General features: G+C 40.7%; 1 protein-coding gene across 2 annotated transcripts in view; it reads right to left on the bottom strand.

The window, feature by feature from the left end:
- The window catches only part of nrxn2b (neurexin 2b), a 760,536-nt gene that overhangs the window by 410,898 nt on the left and 324,991 nt on the right, over window positions 1-24,647 (bottom strand). For both annotated transcript variants that reach the window (XM_028564156.1, XM_028564158.1), the window contains exons 6-7: window positions 23,288-23,589; window positions 229-390 (exon numbers count right to left, since the gene is read on the bottom strand). In XM_028564156.1, the coding sequence (XP_028419957.1) occupies window positions 229-390; window positions 23,288-23,589 (464 nt within the window). The remainder of the gene's footprint in view (window positions 1-228; window positions 391-23,287; window positions 23,590-24,647) is intronic.

Genomic DNA, 24,647 nt, shown 5'->3' with positions numbered 1-24,647 from the left:
CAAAAACAGTAATTTTACCACACAGAATACAAGAGTTGATGGCCTACTGCTGCCTCCATCGGTTAGTTTGTTTGTCTTATTGTGCGACGTTGGTGAATCCGAACTAACCTTTCAAAACACCAAAGTCAGGGAGATACAGTGCAAAGACGTGTGTGTACATGTTAGCATGTGTGATCAGCTACATACAGCATATATTCACAGACTGCACAATCACACAGACACACTCACATCTTTAAGGCAGCCCATGAAGTTGTTGCTGACTGGTGATCCGGGCAGGTCGGCGGTGTTCGGGCTCCCTCCAATGTAGAAGAAGTCATCTGAACCCAACATGGTGTAATCTTCCTGGGTGTAACCAGTGGTGGTCAATATACCATCCACTGAGATGGTCACCTGGTATAGGCATGGCCCAAAAGAGACAGACAGACAGATAGAGGGAGAGAGAGAAATAGAGCAGGGATAGGTAGAAGTAGAGAATGATGAGAGTGGAGAGAAATTAAGAAGAATGAGGAGGAAAAACAAGGAAGAAAGTGGATTAAACACCGCCGATAGGTGCTGTTGCCCCCTACATATCGCTTGGTTGGTTGCTTTTGGTGCCACTTGGACTGGGGGCTTTCACTCTAGAGTGCAGTTGCTAAGAAAAAAACCCAATATAACAGCGCTGTGTAATCACTGCCTCCTGGAGTGATGGCTAAAGTAGGCTTCAAATGTATCCCACACTGGATTAAGTGCACCTTAAATGACATGTAAAAGTCAATATAGCAGCGAGTACGAAAAAATGATCTTACAGGTTACGCTATATTTAAAATATCAACTGGGCTTTCTCTGTGATTAGCATAGATATTCTGCAATGCTTTTTTGCTGTCAATCTTCACTCAGGAACTACCATTAAAAAAAAAAAAAAATCAAAAAAAAAAAAAAAATCCGGATGGTATAAAATAGTGTGGATTGTGCATAAAAAGATTAAATATACCAAACATTTTAATAAAAAAAACAAAAACAGATGCATAAACATAAAAAAATGTTTAGGCTTCTCTGTGAGATTTTCTGTTTTAGCTCAAATGGTATTTTGATGTCTGTAAAATGAAGTCTGAGTGTCCTTGTATTACTGAACATGACTAGCTTGATCACAAGTAGTTTAAACCTAAATTACAACAGCAAATGTGGGGAAGCCTCTTGCATTGATGTAACCCAAGACTTTACAAGATGAGTTGAAGCAACAGTTTGAAATTTAACACCAGACCTCGTCAGTTCAATGAACACCTGAAGAGTGAATAAAATGACAAGAGATTCTGCCCAATTGAAATTAGAATGCATCTGAAATGTGCATAAGGACTTTCCTCCACTAAATTCTTCCTGAAGTTGTCTTAATATACTCAATACAAATCAGCACATGGCAGTATTTGATGAAAAAAGCTAATTAGTATCATTTGGCTGCATTAGCTATGTTGCTACACAGACATCTACCACATGAGACTGATTCGTAAGGGAGTTTTGCAGTTAGTGACCAGTTTATTGTCTAATTATCCTAATAGAGCTGGCCTGGGCGAAAGCAAAGTACTCATTTCTCTGATTCAACAGCTGTTATTCTGCATAAATGCACACGGCTTAAATACAGGACTGCAGGGAGCCATGTACACAACCATCTGTTTTTCATAACCTTTGAACACTCAGAAGTGATGCTAGCACAAAGCTTCCTTCATTTCATCCGAGGTCCAACTTCACATTTTGGTCATCTACAGTATCATTTAGCAGTACTTCATTCTGCACATTGGATCTCGAGACACCAATCTAAGTGTGGTTCTAATTTCAATCTGCAAAAATACCATTTATTCAAAAAGAAACTTTGACTCAATATAAAGAGCAGCAAACATTCAAAAGCAGAAGGCTGAAAGGGAACCTTAGCAATTGCACTCAACAGATCAGTCACCCCAGCTAAGTGCCCGTCTTCTCTTTTTTTCATTCTTTTTTTTTTTGCCGTACTTCCCTTCTTTAACAGGGCAACTCATTTTTATGTCTGCTGTTACTACTTGGAGATAAAGAGTGATCGTATTGGCATGAGGAATCTGCGGTTGGCTGTGCTGGTGTGTTGGGGTCATCGTTGAAGATCTCGGATGAAGCTTTCAGCGGGGCAGCTTCATTTATCCTACAGTGACGAGAGAGACCTTACAGGTGGCTAAGGAGCAGAAACAAAGGGGGAGGGGGGGGCAGAAGTCTTGCGACGTATGGCATTTGAAACGTTTCTACGGACTTTGGCCAAAGCCATCTACCCCTGGCATGACCTCTTCCCGAAATGAGATAGGATGGAGAGTCAAAGGGTAGAGATATAACCTGTACAATTTCTATGCTTAAGAACATCTTTTAAGGCCAAACTAGGCTCTTTGGATTTGGGAGAATACTTTGTGGAGGGTTGTTGATGGTACATCTTCAGGAATGGATGTGCTGATTGGGGACATGAGGGACTAACATTGGCTAGCTGCCAGACACCTATAAAGCTCCCAGCTTCCACCACTAAAAGCTTTCAAATGTATGCAGTGCATCACAAAGAAAAATCCCTTGGGCAATCGTATAACATTCATAGATTCATTGTGTAATCAGAGGCTGGACGTAAGCAGCAATTAAAAAAAACCACAGAGACAATATGTCAAAGATCCAAAATAAGCATGTGCATCGTTAGTCGAGAATGAACAAAAGCAAAACAAATATCCAAGTGTTTCCTCTGAGGTGACTTTGTAATTATTCACGAGACCTAGCTAGTCTTTGCTTCAGCTAGACTGCACACTCATCCCGCTGAGTAGCATTACAAGCACTTGCATCACTGGCCAGAGGAGGGAAAGAGTGATGATATCAAGGGTTGCTGGTGGAAATACCCTGCCGCTCTTGGCCTAAAAGCCATACAGTTGGAAGAAAATCCCAATGCATTCCTATCTCAATACATTTGTTGCAAAATGCAGACAGTGATTATTTAAATGAAAGAGAAAAATATTCTATCAGAGAGATTGCGATTGCTTGTTCTAACGTAAAATGGTGGCTTACTCCATCATTTACTGTATGAAAACAAAAGTGATTTATTTTGCTGGGAATTAAATGTCTTTTAGAAACCTGAGCGCATGCATTAAGATAAGTTTCTTGTAATTGTGTGATCACAGTTTCCTTCTAGAAAACATATGTAGCCTGGTGTGATAATCTGAGAACAATCCCTGATAAATACAATAAAAATAAACTGGCTAATTAACACGTCTTGCATCCTTCTCTACTCTTTTTCTTTCCAGTGAGAACTTCATTCGACTGGATATATTTTTAGAGTTTTTAAAGTTAACAAAACTGACAAAAACTAAAAAGAAATCTCAACTGGCTCTTTCTTTGACAAATACCAAAGACAAGCAACTAACACACCACCACAAACCTAGGACTATCTAAACAAAGACACATACACTACATTACAGACAAAGCTGCTTCTGTGGATCCTTTTGGCGTCTACCCAGCTGCTCTTCAAATACTTCTTCAGCCCAGTACAAACAGAAACCAAACAGAGCTGGCTCAACTGTGTGCCCCAGATATGACAGAAAACACAGACTGGAGCGGTTTACAGGAGGAATATACTGTGAAGGATGCTCTGAATCCAAAATAATGGACAGCATTTTACCCATCCACATTCTGTGGGGGGTAGTTTATGTTATGATGTTATAATGTCAATCTCCCCTCTATTCAATTTGTCTTGGTGTGCTTGTTCCTCATAAACCACCAACTACCCACAGCATATCAAAGCTTTTGTGATGGGGCTCCACATGTAGTCTAGTGTATGGTAAAATATAACGCTTCTCCTTGTGGAGTCCTGCTGAGCGTGTTACTGGCTCATTGACCATATCTGGCTCCATGACTGCAGGCTGCTGGCAACTGAACGCTCCAACACGTAGATCCCCCTCTCATCAAGTAAACAAAAAGGTCAACACGATTCCAATTGGGATTACACTGACCGCACTTCTATTGCACATAAAAACTCATTAACGCTATACCTGACATGATCTGATTAACCGGATGCTGTATACACCACTACTGTGTTTTATTCCAGCAAGCTTACATTTTCAAAATTCTGGGAGCCACTTGGGTGCCAACTAGGGTAAAATAAAAATAAACAAGATATGAGAAAGAGTGAGCAGAAGGTAAAACAAGCACAGTAGCTACTTATTCCATAAAGAAGTGCATCAGAATGAATGAGATCACCAGATGGTATCGAGGGGCTGACAAAAAGAATCAAAGCATGTCTTGAAGCTTATGATTTCCTATCCCCAATTTAAAAGACTTTTGAGTTGTTTGAAGCTAAATCATGTCAGGCCTTTGACACATGAAATAAAATAAAAATAGCTTTGTGTGACTCACTCTCACTGTGCACATGTCTTCTATGCAGGAACACCGGTCATGTTCTACCTTAGCTCCCAAAAGCTTTCATGATTTGGAGCATCCAGCTTTTACTTTCAGTGGTGGTTTCTTTGTCAGCAATGTCTTAATTGCACAGTCTGAACAAGTACAGACACCTATCGGTGCCTTCATTTATTAAACATCATAATCCGTGCAGAGAGGAGGCAGCGAGCTTACCTTGAAAATGTATCACTTACCCTTTGTTGGCACTACATTTGATCTTTTGCAGGGAGAAACAACGGGTGATATTTCAGAGTTAATATAATGTATTACATTATACAGTTGAAGGCTAACACAAGTATCATAATAGATCATACACACTGCCCTCCCCCCCCGCCCCCCTCCACAGGTCAAAGCCAGACCAGCAGGAAGGAAGGATGTTCAAGATAAAAAAAAAGGTGGCGGCGGTGGACTTTGGTAGGTGTCTGGCAGCTTGTCAACGTGTATTAAGCCGGGAGTAATTTATCATAGGAGGAGAATCTGTCTTTCATCAATAATTATGGAATATGCAGTTTGAATTATGCTAAATATCTCGGTTAGTAAATGGAGGGAGGGTTGGGAGGCTTGGGGCGAGTGCTGTTTTGGCAACAGTTGTCAAGGGGATGGGGGAGAGAAAGGTGTGTGGGAGGGGGGGTTGGGAGGTGGTGGTGGGGGGGGGGGGGGGGGGAGTATTTTAGTTTTGTGCCGAAAAGAGTTAAAAGGGTTGGAGGGTGAACAAAATCGGTTAGTACTTTTGTAAGTAAGGGAAAGTCAGACACAAAAATGGTTGTTAGTACAGTTACAAGAAAGGTTTGATTCGAACAGTAAGATTAGTAACACCGTTTTTGTAAATTTAGTCAAAGTGATAAGAAGGTGAGGATTCTTTAAAAGTCCTCTGAAATTTGATTGCTCAAACCAGGTCCAAAATTGGACTGAATGAGTTATTTCATGTGCAAGGGTTTGTTTTGGTTAAGAGGAAACAAAATGAATCCATCCAAGCTAACAGGGTGACACACAAGCCATGCACTTAAACGGGAAGATGACAGGAACAATGAGGATGGGGGGGGGCAGAATTCCATTAGACACAACACAAACAGACAAACTATTAAATAAAAAACAAATACACCACCTGGCAAGATGCAGCAAAATGGGAGAGTAGTAGGGGGAGTAAACGTAATTGCAGGGAACCACGACACCAGACAAATGGGGAAAGGAAGAGAGCTTTCAATGTTGAGGTTGAGACGAAAATGCAAAAAAAAAAAAAAAAAAAAAAAAAAAAAAAGACATCTAGACATGTGTACAACAGACTGACACGTGCTGGGCTAGAGCAGCACTTATACACTGTGAGTATGCTGATGGGAAGATGGTCTAGCCGAAACATGCAAACAGGGTGCAGGGATACAACCACTGGATACTGTCAGTATGGGGGTGGAAGTGGGAAAGGATGGGGCCATTGTCAGCAATCACAGATGAAATCAACGGAAATGAGAGGGTTTTTTAAAGAATGGGGAAAACTGAGAGGGGAGAAAGGACCTCCCTGTATTGGTGAATAGAGCAATCAGTATTCCATCGGTGGGACATCATTACTATCCCTGTCCTGCGCGCTATTGGACACAGACACATCTGCTCTCCAGACATGATTGCAGTCCTCATTATGCCGCCACTACAATTTCACCACGGAATTTTCGGGAAGTGAGCTTAAAATTGCTTCATCACTTTTGTCAAATTTGAGCCAAGACTGAGTGAGTCACTACTGGATACAGTGGCTCATAGCACTTCTCTTGCTATGATGGATTGGGCCGATTCATTCCTTGGGGCATCAATCCTCTATTCACCCAGAAAATGAAAGTCTGTCTCCCCTCTTTTCTCTTTTCCCTTTTTTTGTTTTGTTTCAGCAAGATAAGATGTGAGGTCATTATTCATTTTAGTAAGTTGATTTTGAAGTTAAACTTATAGAAATAAAAAATATAAATAAAAAGATAAAAAATCAAATAAATAAAAACAGCAAGAGGGTGTGGCTAACATGTTTCATGGCCGTATTGATTATATTAGGACAATTGATATATGTATGTATATATGTTAGCCATGATATATACATATACATATATACTCAATGCAATCTGTATATAGAAAAACACAAAAAAAATTAAAAATATAAAAGATTAGGAAGGGGGTTTCAAGTCTCTTCATGCAAGGAGTGAGGCCAGTAAAGTATAAGCAATATAAGTTAGTGTTAGTGTTAATGAGGGATCGATCGCACACAGTTCAGATTTTCCCAGGCAGTTTCCTTTATGGTCTGCATCAATGGCCAGACAGCTGCTGTTATTGATTCAAAAGTCCAGTGAAAGCAAGTAAGACTGATAACACCTACTAAAATAAGGTCAAAGTCAGAGTGTCTTCAGTTTAGGAGCATAAATATCGGAGCCTCATTTTGGCAAACTCCCCCCAGTTTGCAGCTTAATAAAGGTGCAATTTGCCATTTTATTTTTCAATTATGAGCTTTTGTCAGTACTCTTGGGTTGATTTTCTAAACCGGGGGTCAGGGGACTAACGCCACAAGCGCTTTATTAAGTGTGTACATGTGTGCGGAAGAGCCAGAGTGTGTTCGGATGCGGGTCTGGGAACAGCCCCATCTCGATCATAAATCAGCCTCGGGGCCACTAATGGGATCAAACCCTCATTTGAGGTCTACTTTACAGTGAGGGCTCTGGCCACTAAATCAAGAGTTGTAAATACTCTTCACGACTCCATAAACCACAGGATGGAAAGCCAGGATCACCGGTCGCTCCGTAACAGGCTGAACAGGTCCAACTGAGGATGAATAGGACGATTCTCTCATCGGTGCAATTTCTTTCAAGTTGGGTAAATTAATAAACAAACTGCTTATTTTTGTATTTGATTTTACTTCCTCTCACTGGAGTTGCTCAAATCGGCTATTTGTGTGCTTGAGAAGTCTGCTGTGTACGCTCACTTCATAGGGTTCTTTTAATAAAAGAAATCAGGAGGAAACGGGGATTAACAAAAAAAAAGTAAAGGTAACTGTTAATACTTTTCTAGAAAATATCTTGCATTATGATTCTTTATTTCTTCATACGGACCGTGTTCGAAGTAAAGGAAGAATAACAAATAAGGGGCAGAAAATAAACAGCAAAACAAATAAAATCTTAAAGTCTAAAATTGATGTTATTTCTATATCTTTTTGGGCAGACCTCTTTGGTTAAACACGCCAATTCTTTTTTAGGAAGGGGGGTGGGAGGGGGAACTGGATGGCAATAAAAAGCAATAACATATATATAGAGAGGGCTAAAAGAAAAACAGAGAGGTGGAGTTTTTCAGCTACCTTGGAATTGATGGCGGATTGTACTTTCAGTAAAGCAAACAGAATAGAAAGAGGTAACGGGAAACCCAGGGCAAACCAAAGTATAAGACAATTAGAATGATATCTACCATATAATGCAGTTTGTTTACCATAGCGTGTCCAATGCCTGCGTGCTTCAGGAGAAAACAGGGGGAGGAGAAAGAAAAAAAAATAATGACAAACCTTAAACTCAAGAAAACACACCTCAACCCCAAAAAAGTGGCAGCGAAAAAAAGAAGAGAAAAAAAATCGCCTTTTGTGAAAAGCAGCGTCTCCTTTCAATAACTGAAAAATAACCTAATATTGAAATAGAAATTTAAAAGAAAATATATTTCCTATTGTTTGTATAGTAAGACATCCAAATAAAGAAATAAAGAAAGCAACTGTATAACTAGCTTGTTTTAAAAGGGTCATCTACAAAAGAAAATAAAACTAAAGGAATAAAAGGATAACAATACATTTGTTAGTATGTAAGTCGCAAGTTAAGTAGAGAAAACAACAGATGGTTCACATTCCGTGAGTGACACAGTGTTAGTCGTTGAAATCATAAAAGGTAAGGGAAAAGAAAAGTCACCAATGAAAAGAATCAAATTGGAAGAATTCTGAAGCTTGTTGTTAGTAAGAGAGACAAGAGTTAGCAAATCAACTTCCACAGGGGGGATGTGGGTAGTTTTGATGGGGATGCTTGTTTTTAGCGGAGGAAAGGGGATGAGGGAGAAGTACATCAGTGTAAATATTCACTCCGAGAGGTAATCTGGTCAGCGGGCTTGGCTGGCGATACTGGGCAAGGCCAATCATGTCTTGATGACTTGAACGTGCGCTAATCTCTTAGCAAAATGTCCCCAAGTAGTCATAAGGGGCTAATGTGATATATGCAAGAGAAAACCAAAAATTTATTATTGCATTGTAAAAGTGGACAATTGTGTTAAAAAAAACTACATGTTCAGTGATGTGAAATCATCGGGGGCATTTAGGGAAACAGAAATAGTTTAGCATACTCTCACTGAGCATGAGAGAAAAGGATAGAGAAGGGACAAGAGAAAGACTTCATTGAGGATTGGATTTCATTGAGAGTACTGGTATCTGCAGCTTCCTGAAAGAGAGAGAAATGTCCATTTAGTCATTCAAGCCATTTCCACAATAAAAAGCATTAATGCTTGGGGTCCCTGGGGAGAGAAAAGCATGCAAACTACAACATGAAATGGAAATATATGGATCAAAATGCAAGGAACCGTGTGGCAAATTGTATTCCTATAGCCTGTGCATTGTCTTTCCAACACCATGTCACTGCTATGGCAGGACAGCTGATGGAAAAGGTGACAGTTCTGAGAATATGGCCAAACTTCACTTTGCTGTAGTGTGTGTAGTCTGTTGCTAGTCCAAGGTAGGTTCAGTTGCTAGCTTTGCACATAAGGTAGCCCAGCAGCCTATTATTTACAACTGATGAATCAGATTCAGATTTTCTGAGTTTCTGTGGTGCTCATGGTCATTTAATATGCTTTTAACAAGTAACACGCTGTGAATCACAGCTGATCCGACAATGGTGGTCTCAGGCACCAGTGAGGAGCTGCTAAATCTGTCAATCTGTTGAATTGCTTAGAGACAATAGTGATTAAGTATAGAGATTCAGTATAGTTTTAATGTCAATAAATGTGATTCTGTTGACTGTCAACCAGACTCACTGTCTTTCCAGTCTGGCAGTAGCTTCCCGAGGCTGGTTAGCTCTGACTACCATCTCTACATGGCTATCCAGGCTACTGCGTGGTGGTGTTAAGTCAGCCCAGACCCCCTGTCTGTATCAGCAGTGAGAGGGTAAACGATCTATCACTGAGATGTGCCCTAAGTTTCCCCTCAGGGAAGATTGGACATCTAGAGGACATCTTACATCTCGATCCCAAAGTTGAAATTGTCAGCTGCTGTGGGTGACCATATCTGACACCGGGATTCGGGCAAAAAGGGTGAATCTATTCACCAATCAATCTATTCAATGTGTGACTTAGGCTTCTAACACAGATCACATATTGCATCCAGTTATAATCTTGCCTAGTGCTGTTTTAATACAACGATTCACAACAAGGATCCTAGTCAGGTAGTTGAGATGTATACATACATACAGATTCAAATGGCCACCACAATGTTTCATGTCCAAGTTTGTCGCTGTAGTATGTACAGTATGTACAGTAATGTGGGTGTTTGTGTGTGGGAGGGAATACCATGTGTTTGTGCCATCTGTGTGGGAGCTAACTGTAAGTGGCAACCATACACATAACAAAAAGCCCTCCCCATGGGGCTAACTGGCCATTTGGAAGCTGCATGCACGCCCACTCTTTAAACCGGGGTCAGGGTAAAGTGCTGTCACCAGATACCCACTTTGTCTAATGACTCCTCTTACTCCATTAATTAGGTGAATAAGATTCAATTGTGGATAGAAATTTGTATGTACACAGTGCACTGCCATGTCTTTGAGTTAAGAAAAACAACAGCTGACAAAGTGAAGAGCGCGGATCTGATAGATATGAAGCTCCAATGACAGAGAAATTGACGCTGGTTCATTAAGTTAGACAAATGCACTCTCACAAAAGGTGACAATGATTGTGAGCTTTTCTACACTCTGAAAAAAAGCCAGTCTGTGTTACAGCAGGGGGAAAGAAATTAGATATTATTAGGTGCAGAATTTTGAAGTTTAGTTTTAGATCCCTTACAAGCATTTGACATCTGGGTTTTGAATTTATCACTCTATTAGATCTTTGACACAACAGCCCTGCAAAGGTTGTGAAAAATGTCTCCTTTAAAAATTGCTGATGATCTTGGAAATTACACAAGTGATGGCAGCATGTATAAAGATGGGTGGTGGAAATGAAAGGAAGAGATTGCATATGGAGTTCTGTAACCATGGGGTCTGCAGAATCTTGTATGAGTGAACGGTTCTGTGAGTAAGTTGTATGCATATGCAGGTTTGTTGGCCTATGTACAAGAAGTTTCTTGATGTAGTGGGTAGTTGTATATAATAAGTATTTATTGTATGTTTATCCGCACTATAGCTACCCAACCATTCAATTAAAGAGACTCTACATAGAGTTAAAGTGCTCATATTATGCTTTTTGGCTTTTTCCCCTTTCCTTTATTGTGTTATATATAGGGTTGGGTATCGTTTGGGTTTTTCCGATACAAAGATGGAACAGAAGTGAGATGCTTCACTCTGTAGCTCAAACAGAGAGCTCAACACACAGGGTGAAAAGAGGAGCTGCAGCAATGTGCAGTACAACAAAAATATGGTGTTCTTTTGAAAAATAAACCATGTAATCCTATTCTGGTACAACCTCTAAATACAATTATGAACCTGAAAATGAGCATAATATGAGCACTTTAAACCTGGGTCAGACGCAGAAATAAGCAAACAAATAAATGAACGAATTTCCACACTAGAAAAACATGTCGCAAACTAAGCCATTGAAAGTAATGTGTCATCTAGAGGCGTATCTATTATACAAAGTCAGACTTTTTACTGCTTGAGGACTATAAATACTGCTGAACTGCTGCTTTATTGTCAAGATTAACGTGCAGAAAATTTAAGTTTTTCCTATTTTTGCAATCAAACAGTAAACAGAACGGACTAGAGGAAATACAACAACTCAAGAGCACCAAACGATACATCTGACTAGGGATTTGGGAGATAAAAAACTCTTGTGCATAAAGGAGAGCAGGGATGCAAGAGTATCAAAAATAGACAAACTAGTAATTTCACTCGTCTTACAGAAAATTTCCTTTCTCGTGTACCGTACTTGTTTCAACTTTGCCTCAAACCCAGCATGACTGGAGCCCCTGCTGTGGCAGCACATCGCCCTCTCTGTAATTGACCCATGTGGGAAAACGAAGGCTGTGAATGCTGATGTTTGCTGATGGAGGATGACGCTCGCAGTCATGTAAACAACCACAGGCCCAGGCATACAACTGTGTGTTGCATCTGTCTCACAGGGATCCCTGGGGTAAGAAATCTTTATGTATTAAATACTAGGCGATGGGGTAGCAAAAACATGGGGGGGATGAGCTAGTGCTAATGCTGCTCACATTGTTTTCCCACTATCAGTGTTCGTAGCTGCACATTTCGCAGAGAAATGTAACAGTCGACATGACTCCTTCAACCTGTGCCGAAGACCTGCGGGATGCCAGCCACAGTTGGCAAAGATGTAAATTGGTGTTTTGGTTTAGTTGCTGATCTCTTACACACTTGTCACAGTGGACGTTGCTGCGGCCACCAGCCAATAAGCTGAATAAATATTTAATGAAAAATGGTTAGTGCAGTCGAGCCAAGTTTCCCAGTCCAGAAAGATTTATCATTGTAATGTAGTACGGTCAAAAACTGATGACCGTTCTCCTATTAATGTGGGCCTTTGAAAATAAGTGATTAAACTCATATTGTGGTATAGTATAATAGGGTGGAGAATGGGTGCTATTTGTCATCAAGCGGAAACTTCACAGTCTGAATTAATTATTATATATATTATATATAACAAGCGAAAATGTGTGTTGGTTGTATACTGTACGTGTGAGCATCCATATTCTACACATCTATGTGCCTTGCTAGGTATTTATGCTTTGCGTGGTGTACTAGGCGTTCCATCTGCAACACTCTGTGAGTGACCCTGTCATATGGAAGGGAACTGGGCTTCGATTCAGAATAGCTCTTTCAGGTACATTTGGTTTCGCGTTCATTCCAATCAGCCGCCATTCACTCTACTTCGCCTCTCTCCAAATCTGGCTCCAAGTAATGGAAACTGGCAGACAGACTTCAGGTGCAAATATAAATGTCACAGCAATTAGAGTGGAGAGAAGTCTGCAAACAAACAGTGTGTGTGTGTGTGTGTGTGTGGGTGGGGGTGCTTCTGTATAGGTATGTGTGTATGTGCATGGAAATTGCAGTAGGACATATTGTGCATTGTGATGCAGATGGTCATAATTCTCTCTCCTTTTCTGCTGTGCCTCCTCTATTTTCCCATCTCTGACTCCCTGCTTGTCCCTTTTTTCTATTTACATTCCATCAGGATGAGTTCAATGGCAACCCATAAGTACAAGTGTTGATGCTATTTCATGTTACAGTATTGATTAGTAATAAATGACGCTACAGTGAATCAATTTGCTATTGCGTTGGCTAACTGCTTTTTAATGATGTACCTTGAATTCTTGAGTGGACTCCATTGTACTTTGGCCGTTGAAATCACCAATGTGACATTGCATTGGACTACTTTGTGGATGCACTTACCCTGGCTTAGCTCGATGCTCAAATGTCTACTAGGCACTGTGATTGAGGAATTCATAAGACATTGGGAAACAAAGCTGAACAGACTATTTATATCAGCCCTGTTAACTGTATAGTTAACTTTCATTCCTATCTCTTGATAATAAAATTGGATCCAGTTGTTAACACATAGCTAAATGTAAATATGCATGTTTTAGTGATTAGCTCCAGCTAGCTCTTCTTATTTGCTTATAGCTTGTATGTACTTGTGAACACACCTGATGAAAATAAATGTTACAGCCAGGCCAAAGAGTACAAAGGACAAGACTTTTCCAATTTGGCTAAGGATGCCTAGAATTGTGGTCTGTTGCCTCCTGTAATCTCTTTTACCTGTTCCTGTCTCACTAGCACTTTTATTACCTGTTTGAATGTGCTAATGGCGCAGAGATTTGTTATCTGAATATAGTTCTCCGAGACAGAGGGATGAATAAACATGAAAGTGCTGGAGCAGGTAGCGGCAAATGATGCTGATGAGTGAGTGAGTGTGGGAATACAGGCGGTATATGCTAATGCAGTGGAAATGTGATGCAAATTAGTTTCTTTTTTTTTCTCCCCCTCAAATGCACAGAACCTCTCAGTGTTGGTATCAAATGACCAGGCTGAAGGGTTTGTAGTTTTGGGCAATGTACAGGCACAAGCTGTGCTTGAGGGGCTGACCTCTGATCAGTATGGGGAAAGCACAGGAAAAGAATAATAAAGCACATCCACACGATGCCTCCTCTCGGCTGGAGCACATCAGGATTACTTAAAATGTCACTCGCAGTAAACTGAGAAAGGATTACAGGGGTGTTAGCATGTCATTATGTACATCAATAAATATATCTACTACCTCTGCCTGCGTTCAATGGCAATTCCTATTGCAACCATACAAGTGCGTTGCAGTATGTGTTCGCAAAGCTGAGCACTGTGAAGGGCATTTTTGATTTGGCCACAACAGGTTAAATCTGTCATTATGTTGAATGCATTACGCTGACATTATTGAGATGCTAACATGTGAATAGTTGGAGCTAATCCACAAGGTGTATGTGTGGTGTGGCCACAACATGTAAGCCCAGAATTGCAGAGTAAAGTATCTGGCTTAATGAGTTAATTTGTTATTTCCGCTTAGTAGTTTAACCCAATTTTTTTTGCTTGGATCTTTTTTTCTTTCATCTTCTTGTCCCTGGGTACACAGCAGGTCCAAGGACCTAAGGCATGAGGGCTAATAATGCTACCTAGTAAATCTGGACTTTTCAGACTTGTATCAATGACATTAGGACGTTTTAACTTGAGGAATTGAAAAGGGTTAATGCAACTACTGGAGTACTGCAGCCAGGGACGCTTCACTACCCAACAGCACAGCAGACGCTGTTGCTTAGTGACAAGTTGCTGGAAAGAATGGACAAGAGAGACAGAGTCAAAAATGAGAGAGAAAGGGGAGGGGAAGAGGAGCGGGGGAGGAATTGATTGGTTCTCTCTTAGGAATTCGGGCTGCCTCTTGGAGGAACGTTGGATGAGAGGGGAGGGAGAGGATGGATGGACTGACAAAGGAGGAAGAGAAGTGTGTGTGTGTGTGTGTGTGTGTGTGTGTGTGGGGGGGTAATTGCAGGATCATGCCTTACAGAAATGGATGACAAATCTAAGCGAGTGACAGAGGAGAAGACAGAAAAAACAACAAAGAGGTGGGGAGCGTCTAGGCATCTTGTTTTGATTGAAGTGGGAGGGTTGACTCATTCTGAATGGGATTGTTTCCTCAACATGACCTGCCACTTAAAACATGATTCTTACATGTGGTGATGTCTTAGTAACAGGGATTACAAGATATCAGTGGCTGAATGATGAATGAAGGATTTAATATGCGACAGTACATTTGGAATTCAAAAGGAATAACGCTTTTAGAAGATCACAACGCATGTGGAAGATCTTACAACACTAATAAATGACAATGAGTCTCCCTGATTCATTTCGCAGTCATGGTGAGCTGTGGCGGCGTTTCATTATCAAATCACACAATTTTTTTGGCTGGAAAGTCTCTTTTTTATCAAAGGTTTTTCCATCCTGCGACTTCTTGGTCTGTTTGTATATATATAAAACAACCATATAGTAGTTGAGAGGGTGTATGCAGGCGCAGCGTGAGAACAGTGCCGTGTGTTGAATATGAATGTATTCAGTTAGCCAGCAGCAATTTCCATCATGTATGGAAGACATGCATGGAGCATAGAAGACATTTAGAATTTGATGGGGCGTGTTTGTGCGTTGGTGCCCAAATGAATCACTATGTCTGCATTATTGGAATTCATCTTATGTTGTCTTGCTGCCTTTAAAGTTTGTGTGTGTTAAGTTCCAGTCTGTATTATTGACTATGATCAACATTTAATCTATTTATTCTATTTATATATTTCTTCTCTTGGAAAATGGTGTGTTAATCTTTAGAGGTATGCAAAATTAACAGTTTTTTTTTTATCTTTTTGTATATTTGCCATGTTACTTCATGCTAACTACCTTCTTTGTTGTTATTCAAAGAAAAGTAAAGTCCTACTGCTGTTGCCAGATAGGTAAAACACATTGTTAGCAGGGGATTGAAGACCAGCGAACATAAAGGTTGAATCAATCTGGGCTAGAGCAAAAAACTAAAGTTCATATATGCATTTCTCTATACATTTTTAAGGCTGTGTAGAAAGAAATCCACTTTCTCAAAAACCGCAATACCTCAGTGGTTCATAGCGGTCACACTTCCTATGCGTAACAGATTATAATTCTCAACGTGGCCTTTCCTGAACTCGATCCTGATGCAGATCAAAGCTCCTTCAACTAAATTCTGGGCTGGAGGCTGCACCTCAGGGCTGTGCATTTAGCACTAATAGAGCATGAACAAGTCCGTTTGATCCATTCAATAAACCAATAGCTGCATCCACGGATCAATTATATGGAAAAGAGATGTGACTGGGTGGAGGGACTTAAAGAACATCAAGGGAGACAAAAAAAAGAGGGACTGCCAAATACAAGAGAAGGGCAGATGATACTGTAGAAGAGAGTAAAAAGGGAGGAAAGGGTGACCATGACAAAAAAGGAGAAATGTGATAGCAAAAAAAAAAAAAAGGAGCTATTGAGTTGTCTATCTAAATGCTTGCTAAGCTACTGGCCCAGTTCTGTGACACAGTGTATGTTGAATATTCTGTTTGTAAAGTCACATTGGGGAAATAAAAGAAAGCTGTTCTTTTGTTTTTTTCTTCTTTTCTTAGAAGGGAACCAACTGCTGTCTTTCTTCCAGCGCTCCCCCGATCCTCCCACTGCTCTGATATTCCTTCAGCTGCACTGCGCTTCATTTCCCACTCTCTATTGGGCACACACTCATCCTCTCACTCTCTCTTCTTCTCATGAACAGACAAAAATACAGACATACAAGCGCACACTTCCTTCCCCTGCCAGTGTGTGTCTCATGTTTCCCCTGACTGCCTGCGGTGTCCTGTGGGACACAAGTGCCTGTTAAGCGTGCAGAAGGGCCGTTCGGATTGTTCCAGTGATCGTCTACATGGGAAGTTAGCTAACCCTAACCTTCCAAGAATACATCAGGATAAGTTCCTGTTTTCCTATCTTTCCAGTAAATCAGATGCTTGGTAGCCATCATTTGTCCCGCCACTGCAATGCTATTATATCAACAAACCGTTCACAATTTCATAGAGGTCGCACAAATACCATCACAAAAGCTACACTAGTCGACAACAGAGCAGCAGGGTGAAATATCCCCCTGTTGTGCATAGCAGGTGGTTATTTCCCGTTTTACTACATTATGGAGTAGTCATTTAGGTCTGCTGAGAACAGATTTTCACCAATTAATTGTCGCTCTGCTCCCAACAGCATTGTCTACTTGTATGTATACACAGTGCACTGACTGGAATTTTACAATGGCTTCACCATTTACCATGTCTAAAGAAACATTCTTTCTTACTGCTATTGTAACCTCATAACAGATCTGCACCAACAGGATTTAATCATGCAACTAATCATGCTACGTGGTCTTGATATTGGCCAGGCTGGAGGAATATTAAACACAGCAGTAACTCCTTATAATAACCAAGTCACAGATTAGGTTGCAGACCATGTCGCAGACACAGGACAGTCGCTCTGCTGTATTTGGTACTGCTCTGTTTGCTGTTAAGGCTATTTAAATCCCAAATATGTGCCAGGAGAGAAAGCTGAAAATAAATCTGCTGCTGACTGCGGCCACGTCTTTCATTTTGATGATCCCGTCTCATTCTCACTTATGATATAATAACCTGAATATAATGTTTAAAGGCAATACATTAACCACCAGACATTTCTCAAGAGTCAGACCATCAGCCTCTACCTGCTCTGCCCTTTCTCCACTACTCTGCAACACAAACACACACAGACACACACACACACACACACACATTGATTGACTTTGAGTTACAGCAATGTCAGTAATGGGTAGGAATATAATAGCATAGGCGCCAGTGGTTTTAGTTCCTGTCCGAGGAATTGTGGCCGTTTTTTACAGTTGTCGAAGTCAAGAGTTACCCATGCAAAGGAATACAGCAGTGTGAGGATGAGTTCATGCATCTGCAGCTCTCCCGGAAAAAATTAGAGTTGCATTTAAAAAAAGATCAGAAAATAAATACATGCAGAGCACAGGGTACAGTAGAGAATGAGCCCTTTTTATTTAAACTATGCATTGTGCATGAAGGGCTTTAACTGCTAGATTTATGCTGACTAGAGTGCCATTGCACACTTAATATCTGACCTATTTTCACAATGATTTCTATTTTGGTGCAGTGTACAGTATGGGGTATATCTATCATTTCCCAAGACACTCGGACAGGAGGGTTTCCATCTTTTTCTTTGCCCGTCTTCTTTCTGCAGTGTGCTGGTCACCAGGAATACAAGAAGTCCATGATGGTAGATCGTCATGTCAGGCAGAGGGAGGGAGGGAGGAGGGGAGGGGAGGGAGGGATCCCTGCTTATGCTAACCGATATGTGCATTGGATGGGGTAGAACGGGTGGGGATGGGTGTGTTTTGTGGGTAGAGCCATGCAGTGATGAGAGGTCGAGGCAAGTGTCCTTGCCTGTCTGTCAACTGTATTTACAGGGATTAGCCCAACTCGAACACACACCACTTTCCACATACACACCCGCAGTACTGCCAGATGCCACCAAGGGGAGCTCTGAATCTGTGATCCATTTGCTTGGCATGGAGCATTTCTCCCCACGCCTCCCCTTTCTCTCCTCTCTCTTGGCAGAGAGTCCCTATCACCTCACCTAATTCTGTCTGCTTCATTTTATCCGGCACAAAGCTGAAAAATTCCAAGGTTTTGTGGAGAAAGACGGAACATATACACATACACGTACAGAGGGGGAAAGGAAAAGACTGGCTTTACTTATTTTGGAGCCTACTGATGCAGCGCTAGATATGCATGACGTTGCAAGACCCATTAAGAACAACAGACAAGAGATTGGATGAGACTTTGGAGACCACTGGGACTGTACGATAACCTGAGCTGGAATCCTACACTTGTCTTGTAGACTGCAGGCTATTTTAAATCAACATATAATGTCAGCTGCAAGGGGAAGAGTAGCGGAAAACAACACTGGCGTGTTTTTGTGGGTTGGCTGTTTACATTAGCAGTTGTATTTAAAGCTACATTGTGTAAGAATTTCTCCCATCTAGCGGGGAAATTGTATATGACAACCAAATTAATATTACTTTCTAGCCCCCTCCCATGCCGAGCGCGTTGTAACTCCTACGGTGGCCTTATTATTCCAAGAAGTATGACTTCGTCCGTGAGAGTTCCTTCCAGTGTAACAATAGTTTGACGTTATTTTGGTGCCATTTCATTGCTAACATCAGCTATCAGGTTCCCAAACATATGCAAGCTTATGTTGGTAAAGTATCAGTGCTAACGTTATTCGATATATTGTACGAGATTAATAGTGTAAGGGAATGTTTACAGCGTAGGAGAGAAGCAACGGAGGGTTGTGTTTTTAATATATTTCTCTGAGCGGTATGAACAATGTCAATGACACCGAAATTAGCTCTTAGTATCTCCATCGTTTACACACAGCTGTTCTAGCTGTAGTTAATCTGTGTTACAACTGCACATGACGTGAGTTGTCGGCCAGGGAAATCACGACACATGATTACGTTTACGTACGTTACAAGGTAGACAATCCTTTTTCATCATTGACGCGAGGAAAAGTATCCTAGACGACGTTCTAGCGTTATGCACAACCATGCTATAGTTAGCCAAGCAAATATAAAACTTTGAATTTACACAAATTGGCCGAATTATCTTTTGAAAAGAAAGTAGGCAACTTTGGCGTCCCTTTTTAAAACCCGTGCTCCTTATGAGCTCTTTCCATCTTGGAAAAGCCACCCCAATATTAACATTGGTCTTGTTGGTCTTTGCTTTGCGTTGTCGTTTTAATTCTCTTTTTAACTTCCTTGGCAACTCCGTTATCCTCTCCCCCTCGCTGGCATTCGTCACGATGCCACTGAGTGTAAAAACGCAAAAGGCGGAGGTATGTCCCTCTTTGGCTAACGTATTTTAAATTTGAGCGACTCGCTCCTATGTATTCTGAATGGAAGATTCTATGCTTACGAGAATACTTTGACTAGTTCGTGGAAGTAATTACACATGAATGAGCACATATTTGTGAAATAACAAAGGGGGTTTTGCTAAGAATCAACTCAAAATATTACACAATGGAGCTTTAAAAATTAGATGATGTAATTAACAATATTTAGAGCTTTTAAAGTACACTGAACGTGGTAGGTGGGACAAGAAGTGCATGGTGATGGTTTGTCCTTATGCATGGCTATGCATCATCTGAAAAAAAGATGCCATGTAATACAAGAGGGGGGGAAAAGGTTGTGATTATTTAAGGACTTTGAAAAGGACATGTTTGCATGCTTTGAGTGTCTAGACAAAAAATATTGATAGATTGTGGGTGAAGTAAGCATGTGGTGTGCATTCATCCTTTAATTCATTCAATATTTCCTTATCTGTTGAGTGATGTGAATATATTTAGAAATTATACTGTATACAGGGTGTGGACAAAATAGTAAGCAAAATACATTGTAATTCAAATTAGCAGCCCTGCATTCAGTCTTGGCTCCGTTTATATTGGTCCATTTTTGTCAAACTACCTTGTAATTGTAAATTAAACTCTGGCCATATATTAAAGGCATAGTTTGTAACATTTTTGTACTGCAGAGCATTACATTGTGAGGTGTTCCTGTTACTTTGTCCTATCCAAGTCTTGGTTATGTAGAACATACACAGACTAATGGAATTGTACTTCAGTTTAATAATGAATTACCTCTGTTATGAAGCACAACTCGCACCGTGCCTTGCTGCGGTTATGGACACTATGTGCAGCTGTAGAGAACATCCTGTTAAAGAACAAATCAGATTTCTTTTTATTTTCCTTTTTTCAGATTACCATTAATATTTGACCTAGATTTAGAAATCCTCAGTTCTGTATACTGTATATTTGTAATATTTTTATTTAGGATTTTTTTTTTCTGTGCACCAGCATATCCCAATGTTCAAAGTGATCAGTGTTATCTAATCTTGAGTGCTATGGATTATTATTGTTCTGATCTGTAACATATGTCTCAATTGGTACCACTAAATAATAGCTAACAAGCACGTTTGTGTTCCTTTTTTCATCCAACTAAGCTCTTTCATTTGAATTCAGGTATATTGTACAAATATATTTAGGTGTATTATTTAATATTTCTATTGTCATTTTACTTGATTCTTGCAATACTTGCTTTTGTCTTCATTTAGATTTTCTCTTACTATGTGTATGTTATGTTGCCAATACAAAAAAGCAAATCCCTTGTATGTAACAAAAATACACCAGATTCAGATTTTATCCATTCATTAATATATAAAACCTGAAAAAGACTAATAGTCATGCATTTGATGAACTAAGTAATAATGAAAAAAAAAAGATCCTCATAGATATTAATGTTTTCCTACAGCGTTCCTCTGACATGCGTGTGGCTGTGTAGATACATGTGTGTTCTACGAGACCTGGAAGCATGCAAGTGCTCATTGATCAGCGTATCAGAGTATCAGGCTGGGAGTAAACACGGGGGTCAGAGGTGGTCAATGAAATTAATACCTCTGTCCTTGTCTCTCAGTGGGGGGATTGTCCGGTGTAAACCTAGAGAGCTCTTTAACACTTAGGCTTCCTGTTATATCAATTACAATGATCCACTGGGGATTCCAGCTGTTATGTGAGGTAAGGGAGATCGCCTGGACACCACTGTGTGGGTGGTTAGTTCTGGGTCAAGGCATGGACTGAGTACAGGCCTTCAATATCGGTTTTTGTGTCAATATCAAGTAGAAAGTGAGATTAGCCTAACACTACTAGATGCCACTGCTCGTTTCAAGTAAGCAACACTTGTTTACATGTGACTGTCATTCTGAATCAAGTGATTTAAGTTGGAATGGAGGGTTAGATTACTTCAGACTTCTCCCTACTTGTTTTAAAGTTTAAATTCTAGTTAAGTTATATACTTCAACAAGCCACTTTATAGTGTGCAAAACTATATTTAATCATACTGCATATGTATCATTTAGTAAAAGTAGTTCAATCATTGCTCCAAATTGATAAACAATTGAGAGACATTTTGTTGTAAATACATAGATGGGTAGACGGACAGGCAGACAGGCAGAAACTAGTGTCTAAGGTTAGTATGCGTGTGCGTGCATGTGTGTCTTACTTGCCTAATGGTCATTATGGTGCAGTTAATGGTAGGTGGGTTGGCTCATGCTCTAAATCTTTAAAAACCGTGTTGGCTTCCCAAACTCATTAAGCTAGTCTCACTCTGCTGATCACACATAGCTCTACAGCATAACATATTTGATCCCCACTATGTATGTGTGTGGGCGTATGTGTGTGTGTGTGTGTGTGTGTGTGTGTGTCTGAGATGCCGCATCTGAGAACCTGTGTACGTCAGTGAGTGCGTGATCATTTGCCCTTATCCTACAGCAAGTACAGCATGTGCTAATTAAAACACCAGCACCACAAGTCTTGGACTATTTCCATGTCTAAGTTACGCCACTGAAATATATAATAGTATTATTGCAATATGACAGAAATTGCTGGTTTGGTTGGCATGGATATTTCTCTCTGTAATTTAACAGCACTTAGTTCACATTAGGAATCGTTTTGCTCCCAGGTTTTCCTTTTTCAGTGTCTCATAGTGCAACAGTTTGATACTACTGACCCTTTCAGGGGATGTTTTTGCAGGCACACACAAAGAAGGTGATGCACCATCTTTGTGTTAATGCATTCACATCAAGTTTCTTTTGCATTTGGCCCGGGGCATACAATGCCCATTATTAGGTCTGACAAGCCATTCATTACAATTACCCAAGTGAAATTGATTGTATCCCACTGCTGGCAACTGCAACTGCCAATTGATGGCCTGGTGCATCCAGATAGTCAAGTATTCCGAGGGTGTCCTGTGTGTACATGCACTTAGGGCTTTGCTGTGCATGTGTGTGTATGGAAAAAAAAAAAAACAAGTAGATTGAAACAATGGACTAGCTGATTCACACAGAGACATTCAGGTTGCTGGGGCTATTTTGTTTTCCATTAGCTACGATTAAAGGTTTGTAACGATATGTTGGGTAATTTGTTCAGAAAGGGTTTAAGAGCATTGTCACCTTTGATAAATTAGGGTGCATTCCATTTGTGTAGCCGAGTACATTATGTGCATACATACTGGGCAGAGCACTTTCTTCACTTGCTCGTTAATAACAACAAAACCATGTACGTGGTAACACCTTAAATGTGCATAGTTGTCTTTGATCACATTACGATGTATATTTACTTATATTTCACTATGATAAGGGATTCAAGTCTAATTTTCACTGGGACTGTGTTGTATTTTCACATTTTGCCTTTGAGTGGCCTTTGAATATGATGGTGAGATGGATCTTTGGTCATTTTAGAGATAAATATGAGGACAAAAAAATGTAAAGTGACAGCCTTCTGTTCAACGTCAACCTAGAAAAAGGAGAAACTTTTGTTAAGGTGGGTAGCAAGAAACAGGAGAGGAGACAAGGAAGTTAGGACGAACCCTCCCCGTTCGCTCCGTGTGCAGAGAGAAAAGACGTAAAGATGGAGAGTCAAATAAAGCAGCAGAGATAGGGTGGGTGGCAGACAGAGGCACCACTCCGGCTGCGGTGGCCCTGGATTACACGGGCAGTGTTTACCTGGCGCAGGTTGCGGGTGACGCGCACGTCATGCCAGGCGTTGTCGTTGAACTTGCCGTTGACGGGCTCCACCAGGGCCTCAAACGCCCCCGAGCCCAGGTTGATGACCAGCCAAACCGCGCCGCTCTTCAAGGAAAGGTTCACGTAGTCTGCCGACTTGCCGGTGTGCAGCATGAGGCCGTTGCGTTGCAGCGTGCGGAAGGAAAGCGTGATCTCGTCGGTGCTGCTCTGGATGGGCGTCAGCGACAGGTCGTAGCAGAAGAACTCGTTGCCCTTGAAGGTGGCTACCGACTCTTCCTTACCTGGAGGGGGGAAAAAAAAAAAAGAAGGGAGAGAGAAAGGTAAGTTAAAGAGAGAATTCACGAATGCAGGACTGCACAAATTGTTTGTCCTAAAGTATGCATGGAGGGGAACTTTAAAGCTAGATTCTAGCTATTAAAAGCCATAAATGATTGTTTTTGAGCAGATTAACTCAAAACTAAACACTGCTATTGCTCACAGGTTTCTCTTAACCAGCACTAAGAACACAGTTCATTACATCTTTTTTTGCAAAAATACCATGGGAAAAATCTTTTGAGATAAAACCGATTAGCTGTGGTTATTGATTCCAGTGTTGCAGTGGCTCTCATGCTCGCAAGACATGTTTTCATCGTGGAAACGTCACGGGGCCAAAAGAGCATTTGTTTTAGTTTAAAAATAAATTATCAACACATTATTGACGCAACACATGAAACACCTTCAATCTACGGTGATAGTTTAACAGCGGTATGAGAGGAAACAGCAGAGAGAATAACAGGAGGAGCATGAATGCCCAAACAGAGAGGGTACAAAAGGTGTTGACAACTTTGCTATATTTGCTATGTCTGTCACTCCGTCAGCAGCACAAGACCTCCTCCCACTGCAGTGAGCTTCGTTCACACAACTACCAGTCAAAACAGCCAGTTTGGATAATGGACACATGTCAGAGACTAGCCTCACAGCAGCAGGGGAGGTGCAGTGTGCATCTGTCAGGAACTGAACCAACACCTGCAGCTGTCAGAACAGCGAGGATCGCTGCAACAAAATGTACAACAGTGACACCTCAATCACACGAGTCAAAGTGTGGACAGTGAAGGCAGTGAGCGAGAGATTAGCTTTTATCTTGTTCACCGTATCATTTCCCATGAATCCATTTCACATACAGTCTATTTTATTTAGTCGTTGTAGTGTTTTATGCTGATTCTTTGGAACATATCCTGCTCTGCTCCCCCAGTCATATTACTGTTCCTACTTATTTCCGGGCAGGATCAATGGAGTTTTATCTCAATTTAGATATAACAATAAAAAATGGCTGAATACCATAATCCAAAATATGTGACAC

This window comes from Perca flavescens, chromosome 19, assembly GCF_004354835.1.
Source record: "Perca flavescens isolate YP-PL-M2 chromosome 19, PFLA_1.0, whole genome shotgun sequence".
NCBI lineage: Eukaryota > Metazoa > Chordata > Actinopteri > Perciformes > Percidae > Perca > Perca flavescens.
This window is presented reverse-complemented; position numbering and strand designations above follow the sequence as displayed.